The sequence below is a fragment of the Hermetia illucens genome, chromosome 1, assembly GCF_905115235.1.
Source record: "Hermetia illucens chromosome 1, iHerIll2.2.curated.20191125, whole genome shotgun sequence".
NCBI classification, from domain to species: Eukaryota; Metazoa; Arthropoda; class Insecta; order Diptera; family Stratiomyidae; genus Hermetia; species Hermetia illucens.
The window spans coordinates 47,919,200-47,929,428 of NC_051849.1; the positions used below are offsets into that span (position 1 = coordinate 47,919,200).

General features: G+C 40.7%; 1 protein-coding gene across 7 annotated transcripts in view; it reads left to right on the top strand.

The window, feature by feature from the left end:
* The window catches only part of LOC119647771 (probable serine/threonine-protein kinase DDB_G0272282), a 498,077-nt gene extending 488,064 nt beyond the window's left edge, over nucleotides 1-10,013 (top strand). For all 7 annotated transcript variants that reach the window (XM_038048970.1, XM_038048957.1, XM_038048964.1 and 4 more), the window contains 6 exons: nucleotides 491-567; nucleotides 635-946; nucleotides 1,027-1,121; nucleotides 1,185-1,273; nucleotides 1,453-1,766; nucleotides 9,515-10,013. In XM_038048970.1, the coding sequence (XP_037904898.1) occupies nucleotides 491-567; nucleotides 635-946; nucleotides 1,027-1,121; nucleotides 1,185-1,273; nucleotides 1,453-1,766; nucleotides 9,515-9,653 (1,026 nt within the window). In that variant the 3' untranslated portion in view covers nucleotides 9,654-10,013. The remainder of the gene's footprint in view (nucleotides 1-490; nucleotides 568-634; nucleotides 947-1,026; nucleotides 1,122-1,184; nucleotides 1,274-1,452; nucleotides 1,767-9,514) is intronic.
* Nucleotides 10,014-10,229: the final 216 nt, after the last annotated feature.

Sequence of the window (10,229 nt, forward strand, 5' to 3'; positions counted from 1 at the left end):
AAAGCACTTTGTTACTTGGAAGGACCATAATAGAACAAATTTTGAATAGTTTTGGAAACTTGTTTTAACGAAATCAAAACATCTCATAGAAAACTTCTCACGGTGTTCTATTATATAAAAATTAGATACTATAGCAGTTGAGATATTTCCTGTTACTTGGTAGTAAGTAGAGCAACTTTCTTTTGTAAAATATCTCTTCCGTACGAGAAAGAAGCATATAAAGTTCTAACTAGGCACATATGTGTTTCTGAGTAGAGGAAACTTAGTTAAATTCTTACCTAGCGGGGCTAAATTCCTGGATTGGTTCAGCGATGTTACTTTTCGGTATGCATACCCTGTTTGAATCCGTCTGGCAAAACCTTGACAGTAAGTTCAACGGGCAGGTAAACAAGTGTGTGAGAAATTGTAAAAGGCATGTCACACCCTTAAATTGACAATAATTCAAAATTGCATGTTGCTTCACCTCCAACATTGTTTTTATCGTTATTAGGAAGCATACTGGCTGGAACAGTACTCCTGGGCTCTGTTTAAAGCAATGTCTCACATGTTATGTATAGGATATGGAAGGTTTGAATTTTCTCCTTACATTATGATAGCCTGCATGAACTCTGACTAACCCGTACACTCCCCTTAGATTCCCACCGCAATCGTTAACTGATATGTGGCTAACGATGTTATCAATGATATCGGGAGCAACGTGCTATGCACTGTTCCTGGGTCATGCAACCAATTTAATTCAAAGCTTGGATTCTAGTCGAAGACAATATCGTGAAAAGGTGAAACAGGTCGAAGAGTACATGGCCTATAGGAAATTACCACGTGATATGCGGCAAAGAATAACGGAATACTTCGAGCATCGTTATCAAGGTAAATTCTTCGACGAGGAGCTGATTCTCGGCGAGTTAAGTGAGAAATTACGAGAAGACGTTATCAATTATAACTGCAGGTATGCAACCTAGAACTTCTACCACTTTTGCTGCTTACCAACGGACGACCAATAATTCTGACACATTTCCCTTTTTCCAGGTCCCTAGTTGCGTCAGTGCCTTTTTTTGCTAACGCAGACTCCAACTTCGTTTCGGATGTTGTTACTAAGCTTAAATATGAAGTGTTTCAGCCGGGTAAGTACATTAGTGCACGCCTTCTTGGTCCATAGTTCACTGACATCCTCCCCTCTCTTCCAGGTGATATTATAATCAAAGAGGGTACGATTGGAACAAAAATGTATTTTATTCAGGAAGGTGTTGTTGATATTGTTATGGCAAATGGAGAGGTACAGTATTTTCAGAAAAATGGCAGTGACTATCATGTCCTGTCCTTCCCACTCATCTAGATCCTTTCTGCACTGATTATTTCCATGTGTTCACACATACCGTATTATTTCTTTCCTGCATCCTGCAATACATCCCGAAAATACGAGTAATAATTGTTGTTTTGTTGTCATTCTTCCAGGTTGCAACCTCATTATCAGATGGTTCATACTTCGGTGAAATTTGCCTATTGACAAACGCACGAAGGGTAGCAAGCGTCCGAGCTGAAACATATTGTAATTTATTTTCGCTAAGTGTTGATCATTTCAATGCTGTCCTGGATCAATATCCGCTTATGCGTAAAACAATGGAAACAGTAGCTGCCGAACGTCTTAACAAAATTGGAAAGAATCCCAATATTATGGCACAAAAAGACGAGCAGTTAAGCAATCCAGAGTCAAATACCATCACGGCGGTAGTGAACGCATTAGCGGCGGAAGCTGATGATTGTAAAGAGTAAGTCCTTGATCTCGTTCTTTTCAAAATTAATTTCAGAAATGCTACTAAAGCGGATTTCGGAAGGAAGCATTTATTTAATTCCTTTCCCCTTGCGAAGAGTTTACATTAAATTCAAAGTACACCAAAGTCAACATTATATTAGATTATCTAAGGTTTCATGAAGTAGTATCAAAAGTAATTTTGTATTCGCTAAAACTTCTCTACTGAAATAAGTAAAAATCTGGGCTTTTAAATGCAGTTTTAATATTTATGTGAAACGCTAAAAGAGCCTCTTCTCTTCCTTTGGAAGCACTCACATATATTTTTGATGTTACCACTACGTCACTAAGTCGGTTTTTTTTTATTCTTCTGCCAGAACCTTAACGCTTTATTGGTCATTGTTAAAAACTCCCAAAATAAAAAATGTCAAATGGAAAATCTCGGAAAAGTTGTGGTCCAAAAAGATCTCGGGTGTGAACTACCTAAAAATTTTCGGTTGCGTGAGCTACGCAGATATCCCATAAAAGGAATTCGAACGCAAAAGAAAAGCTCATTATCGTCAGGTATTATGTAAATACCGAAAATCTTAGATCCCGGAGCGAAGAAAATTAAAAAAAAAGTCGAAGTGCAATTATGAGAATTGTAAATCAAGATTTTTCGAAAGCTCGAGGACGAAAGTCGTGTGCGATCCATCAACTGATTCTCAACGAGGCATTATCTGTCTTATACGTGAAACGGAAAATACCACAAACGTTGCTGATCATCTATAAGATATGCTTCGCCATCCTGCTAGGCCCGATGGCCCCATGTGCCCAGAACATCATTGGCCCATAACAAAGAAGCTTCACTGCAGGCGGTAAGCGATGGAAAAACTTTTGGAATGAGGCCATCAGCTCCATCATCTTTTAATCGACTTGAAAGCCACCTATAATAGCATAGCCAGGATAACACTGTACAAAACATGAAGAAAACGGTATCCTGACTAAATTGATAAGACTGACTAAGCTGACCCTAACCAATGAGCGGGGTCAGATAAAAACAGCAGAATCACTCTCGAGACCATTCAACTTCAACAACGGTCTAAAACAAGGGGATGTCCTGCCATGCATCCCCTGTGACCGGTCCTGGAAAAAAAATATTCTCAATGTAGATGTTAATGCAAGAAGCAGCATTCTTTTCAATTCCACCCAACTGTTGGCTTATGCTGACGATATTGAAGTTATGGAAGGAACAACTCAAGGATTTACAAAATGACTTCATCCAGATCGAGAAGGCGGCCCGAGATTTTGGGTTGCAAAAATTGCGAAATCTTGGCCGCGATCGAGAAAAGTATCCTCCGAAGAATTGTTGGTTCCCTACATGAGTATAAACTATTCCCTAGTGTATGTAACAACGAAGTTTATAAACGATCCCACGATCGTCTGGTTGTGGATAAAACCTGGCTGAATAGGTTAGTGCATATGGACGAGCATGATCCAGCCCGGAAAGTCTATAAGCGCAACATCCATGGTCGAAAAAGAAAACATGGCAGACCCTGCCTGAGATGGGGCCATGGCGTAGGCTAGAGCGCCAGGACGAATACCAGTTGTTGCACCGATGGTGATGATGATTAAAGCTGCGAAAAAAAGGGACGAACGTAGTAAACAATTTTAATAAAATTTCGTTTCACACAAAGTCTTAAGGAGTTTTCTTATGTAAGGGTTTTCAGAATTCGCTTTTTTGTTTTAATATACTTTAAAAGCAAAATATGCTGGGAATATACTGAAGAAATGCGTGTAAAACGAAAACTGTACCCGCGGTTTCCCGAAACTACATTTTTTCAACTAGAGAGAAGCAATTTTGTTGAGCCGATTAGGCTGAAATTTTTAAATATTATTCGACACATCTGTCTGGGTCAAAGCTCTTACTGTACAAGACTATGATCTTGCCAGTCCTCATGTATTCCTCGGAAACTTTCTTAGCAAAAAAAATTGCGAACTCTGGGCCGCGTTCGAGAGAAAAATCCTCCGAGGAATTTTGGGCCCCTTTCATGAGGATGGACGATTCCGTAGCCTACACAATGACGAAATCTATGAGCGATACCATGACCGTCCCGTTGTGGATAAAATCCGGCTCAATAGGTTACGGTTGGTGGGTCACTTAATCCGTATGGATGAGGATGATCCCACCCGGAAAGTCTATAAGGGCAATATCTATGGTAGAATAAGAAGACGAGGCAGACCCTGCCTAAGATGGAGCGATGGCGTAGGTCAGCACGCCAGACAGCTTTTAGGGATATCGAATTGCTGGACCTCGGCGCAAAACCGGGATGTCTGCAGTTCCTTATCAAGGCAGGCCTAGACCGGATACCGGTTGTTGCGCCGTTGATGATGATAATGATTCGACACATCTGTAGTTCTGGTTCGAACTACGTTAATAACTTCTTATTTATACTCCCGATTTTCAATGGAAAATGGACGCGATTTTTGAAAATTTATTTTTACAACTCCGCCACTTTAATGTTTAGTATGCTAAAATTGTAGTCGTAATTTGGACGATAAAGGCAAGTATATGGAAAAAGAATACGCTTAAACTTTTAGTTTCAGATTACTACAAATGGAGGCATGCTTTCCAAAAGGCAATCACCTTTTCTCAGAGGAGTCCACTTTGACCACATAAAACAAAACTCAAATAAAATTGTTAATTAATGAATTCTATAATTATTTAACAACTATCATATTTCAGGACGCCAATAATAACATATGAAAAGACTCAAAAGATTACATTTCTTTTTGTTCTTAAAAAATAAAAAAAAAACGAGTTGCGAAAGACATTGAATGAAACAGAAAATATAAATATAAATATCAAAAGTTGAAACGAATACCTTGTCTTATGTGACAATAGGACAGATCATGTCCAGTCAAAAATGAATGAAAAACTGATCCCCCTGAAACCCTTCATTAAAAGAGCATTAGATACGAAATGAAAACCTAAGACTCCTTATTTATTAAACTCAGCGACAAAAGTTCAACATCATAAAGCAAAGCTTGTCGCACTGACTACAGTAAAACATACTCGCGGCAATCATATGTATATGGTTACCCTTCGCCCCTTGGTGAGATATATCAACCACACCTATGCCCCATCGCTCGCGGTTACCTGAAATGCCCTTCAGCTCCTCCCATGACTTCCCGAAACGGTCGCACTGGTCCTTTACTGGTCTGCGCCAAGTGCCCTTGGGGCGACTCACTCATTAGCCATCTTGGGAGAGTGGATTCCACTGTATGGCGTAACCCACAATGCAATTGCAACCCCTCTTTAATGTGTACCTATTCACTGCCACGTCCGTCTTCCAATTACATCACAGACGAATGCTAAGCCTATGTGCCGACCAAGTTCTTTGTTTGAGATAGTGTCAGCCCAGCGTACTCCAACGATACGACGAAAGTTTAAAGCTTTTGGGTAACAGTAGAGTTCACTTTCCATGTTCTACTGCCACATAGCAACACAGAAAGGACCCTAACAGTCTCAACTTGATCTTAGTGTTGAGATAACTGCATTTGCAGATTTTGAACAGGGCAGCGAAAGCGGATCTAGCACTGTTAATATGTGGGACAACATCTAGTTCGGTGCTACCGTTAGCAGAAACCACGCTTCTTATATATAGAAACTGATCGACGTTCTGCCCATTAATGATGACAGGGAAAGTGCGGTGACCCGTCAGACTGAGAAACTTGATTTTGTTGGTGTTTGATTGATTTTGATTGATTGATTATGTTGGTGTTTATCTTCAGTCGAACAACAGTCTACTTGCCTCTCTGGACTCGGAATCCAGAGCCATTTGACGAAGGTCCATGATCCAGTTGAAGAACAAACAAATGTCATCAGCCTGGTCGAGGTGTTTGAGGAAAGATGTCATCGTCCATTGAATTCCTCCACGTCTTCCGTACAAGGAAGCATGAAGAACATCACCAATAATAAGTCCAAATAATCCAAGTGATAGGATGCAACCTTTGCGGATTCAGATTTCGGCCTCAAAATCCTCCGAGATTTTACCTCGGTGCAGGATCTGACATTTTTGCGCCATTACATCCCGCTCTGATAGTAGCTATTAGTTTCTCCGAAATGCTAATCCTACGTAGAGCACTCCAGATACACTCCACCTCCACTATCGGAAGCTTTGTCGAAATCGATGGAGAGGAGGTGCAACGAAGATTTGAACCTCGTGCACTATTCCAAAATGACCCGCACGGTGTTGATGTGGTCAAGGCAAGAGCATCCGGAGCAGAAGTTAATCTTCTCTCTGTCGATCAAACTTGGGAGATGTTGTTTAATGCGATCCTGGATTATTTTACTAGTATTATCTTGCCGACCATAGGAAACACGTAGACCCTTCCAATTGTCACACTCAAAGCGCGTCCCCTTCTTTGGCATCTTAACGGTCATCTCCTTCTTTCACTCTCCGGAATAGGTTTCGGATTTCCGTACGAGTGGAAGCAGTAGATCTACAGTAACTAGAAGTGCAGCGACAAATAACTCTGCGGGCAAACCGTCAGACCCAGCGGTTTTACTTCGTTTGAGTGCATTGATGGCCAAAATGATTTCTCTTCAACTTGGAGGAACAGTCTATCTCTGTTACGATGACTAGGCATTTCATCCAAAAGAGGCAAAACCTCACGGTATGTTATAGGGTAAGAAGCGTGGTAAAGTGGTCTTTTCACCTCTTCAGTTGTTCATTATCATGGATGAAAAGTCGAACACTGATGTCCTTCACAGGACCATTGGAAACTTTGCGACCACATGCAAACTCTTTCGTGATGCGGTATACAGCTCTGAAATCATTGCGATCTGCAGCATCTTCCGCATCCCTGACCAGTACAATAGCAAATTCTCTCTTGTCACGGCGAACACAACGCTGTGGAACAACTTCCCGGAATCGGAGTTCGAGCGCTTCGCGCCCTCCACTTGCAGCGGCCAGGAGATCCTTCAACCTCATCCGTTCATCAAACCGCTTCGACGATTCCGCAGTCAGCCATGATCTTATGACGTCCCTTCGGGTCTGGGCAGACAGCATGTGTCGCACCTGTGAAGAGATCATTTTTTATGGCAGCCCAATGCTCATCCATATTATCAGGAAGGTTACTCAGTGTATCTGCCTCTCGATCAGCAAGATAGTTCTCCCATTGTCTAGCGACAGCTAGCTATACCAGCGGTCGATGTTGAACTTGGGACAATCGCAGCTCCCTGACCCTTTACGAAGTGGCGAACCCAACACGCAAGCGAACTTAAGCGTCCATCAGATAATGATCCTTTTCGAGGTCGATGCCAGCGATCTTCTTGTTACACACACCCAGAAGACAAATCCTAAATCTGCTGCTGCTCGTGACGTGGTCAATCTAATTGCTGGTACGATGTCAACTGACCGAGACCCAACTGATCTTATGCAGGCTCTGTGTTTGAACAATGTGCCATCAATGACGGGACGTTGGAAGTTACAGAAATCCACGAACCTCCCATCATTACCGTTGTGGTCGCCAAGACCATGTTTCCCCATCACAAGATGTTGTCAGATCTGCCCTTGCCACGCAGATCACCCATCACGATCACAGTGTAACCTTTAAGAAGCTTACTATTGGATTTTAGAAAGCATCCTTCCCCACTATATCGGAAGTCTCCGTTGATGCGTAACATTATATAACTGTGATGCTACCAATTGACTTTACTGAGTACAAAAGAACATTGCCTCCAGATGGAGAGGAGTACTCTCCAAAGCCCCACCATCTTACCTAGCTTAAGACCAGACTGTCCAGCTTATATCGTTGAAAATCCCGCTCAATTGGGAGAAAGGGAGTATTCCGAAGACTGTCGCTACCGTCGTCGAGGAGCATGTACACATTCCAGAAACCAATCATAGTGCGTTTTCGATAGCCAAAGTCTTCGGGATGAGAACTAACTGACCACACACCGAGTCGTTTTTGACATTTCAGTAGCAGTAAAGTTTCAACATCTGAAGATTCCTAGCCACAAATCTCTATCCCTTTTGATCCCCTCTTATGACAAGCAGAGAAAACTCTGAGTATATTCTTAAGCCCCAACTCACAGAACATTAAGCTCTACATCAAATTATCTACTTGCACCCTTGTAACGAAGTATGACCTTAGCATGAATCCAATCAAGTTTTCCAACTTTGCAAGACTATGTGAGGACTCAAATAAAACAAATGAAGATAGAATCAAAAGCAATATAGCACCTTAGCGAAGTGAGTTTTCAAGCTAATGGCATTTTTTAGAGAAGAAAGCGGAAAATGAGCATGACCTTGCCAAAGATGATAAAGAGAAGAATGATTTTGAAGAAAAAGCTGTCTGAAACAGTTAAGATGAAGGATCTCGAAGACGTCAAATATTTATCAATATTTATTTATTGGACCTAGCGTAATAAAATTCAGAACATAAAAGTTGATTGCAGCCATCAATCGAGGATGTCTGGGGTACTTCTCAGTCTCTTGTTCATACCAAAAGAATTTTCTTTCTCAGAACATACCAATAATCGAAATTAGTGGCACTGTCCGTAACCATCAAGATCCCTGCTACATCAACAGAAACTTAAACTTGCTAGTTGAACCTAAATAAGTCGGGAAACCAGAAGCAGACCGCTTCAAGTAGTTTCTGCGAATGGCTACATTAAAGAAGCAGGCATAAGCTGTCCCAATACACTCGCAAGTCCGGTCCACTGAGTGTAGATACTGAAATATTTGTTTTGCTTATTATATATACCGTGCTACTGGGGAGTACCGTCTGCACACAATCGAGGAGGACGATCAGACCCGAGTCTGCAAAGGACTCATCTAAAATCACTCTTACCACTAAGTTTCACCAGAGGTTATCTAATACCATGGAAGCCGTGATACCGGGGTAAAGTTATTTGCAGTTGGCCCCTTTGATAATTGTGCCCATATCGCTGCATGTTTGCTGCGAGATACAACTCGAGCGCCGTACTCCCTAATGGTGGCAAGGTGTTAGATAGGCAACGCATCAACTGGTATAAACCAGTATCGCTGGGCGAGTCATAGCGGAGCCCTGATTGTATTCTCCAAATCAGTCTGTGTCCAAAGGAAACCATGGGATTATGCCTACATGGCAGGTACTGTTAAACCCCCAGAATTGAAAACAGTAGGTTGCCTAGAACAACCCACTTAAAGCGCAGTGAAGGCTTCATAAGAAATCCTGAGAAAGACGAAGAGAGTTACCAGAAATTAGCACGAATGACAAGCGATGACGGCTTTACGGTTTCTTCTCTAAAAAAAAATAGCACTAATGGTTGACAGTCCTGCGCTACCTCCATTTAGTTCGCAGTATCCATATAAAACTGTTTAGGCACTCAGAAATGGATCCACATTAGCAAAGCGGGGAGTTTAAAGTCAATATATATATACAAATCTACTGAAACAAAAATAGAAAGCCAACAATATTTCTGAATAAAACAAAGGCTTTGACTGCTATACATTTTTAGTTTTGATTTTGCAAGAGTGATATTTTAGTGGGAGAACCTCGATCGATCGTTTATCGATCCTAGTAATTATCACCTCTTCCTCCTTTAGCTGAATCACGGTGACATGTTTATGGCGTTATATTCATAGGTAGAAGGTTTCTACTATTCTACTATTCTATTGGGCTACACCACGATACCTTCAATTGTTAAATCAAAAAGTGTTCCACAGTATTTCTGACTTTTATTAATTTAATTATACAATTCATGAATAACTAATAAGTTGTATCTCTCTCTTGCAGCGATGATGATGATGTTAAGGATAACTCATTAGAAGGCTCACAAAACAGTATTGTTGATGCCAGCCAGACAATTCGAAAAGGACTTCCGCGGCCTAAAAGCGGCGAATTTCGAGCCCTATTCGAAGGAAGCACACCATGACTCAAGGAACATTGAATTTATATAAAATAGTTAGAGATGTAAAACTTCATTTATGGTGAACAACTTTCTTAACTGAAGATGTTTTCAGCTCCGCTAACTGTGATGACTATATAAAATATTTAAGAATCGAATTAATAGAACAGAATACAGAGATATAAAAAAAATTAACACAAAAAATACAAAAAATCATCTCATCTACACTACTACTATTAGCAATACTATGACGACGACGATTCTTGCAGATATTTAAATTTTCCTCATCGACATTAGAGAAACCTCATAAAAAGCATGTGGTGTTTTTATATACTTTTGTTGTTTCAGTTTTAAAGTTTATTTAAAATTATATTTGTTAAAAAAAAACCACATGAGTTGTTTTATTCAAGAAATTGAAAATGAAATACTGGAAACTAAAATTTGTGGAATTTTTGATGATCTCCACCCCATCTTGAACTTGAACTGAATGATTTTATTCACTGCATGGGATCAACGCTATCAGACAATGGAGAACTGCGTTATGGAATTGCTTCACGCATTAACGCAACCTGGATGAAGTGGCGTTCCACAACTGGGTGTTCT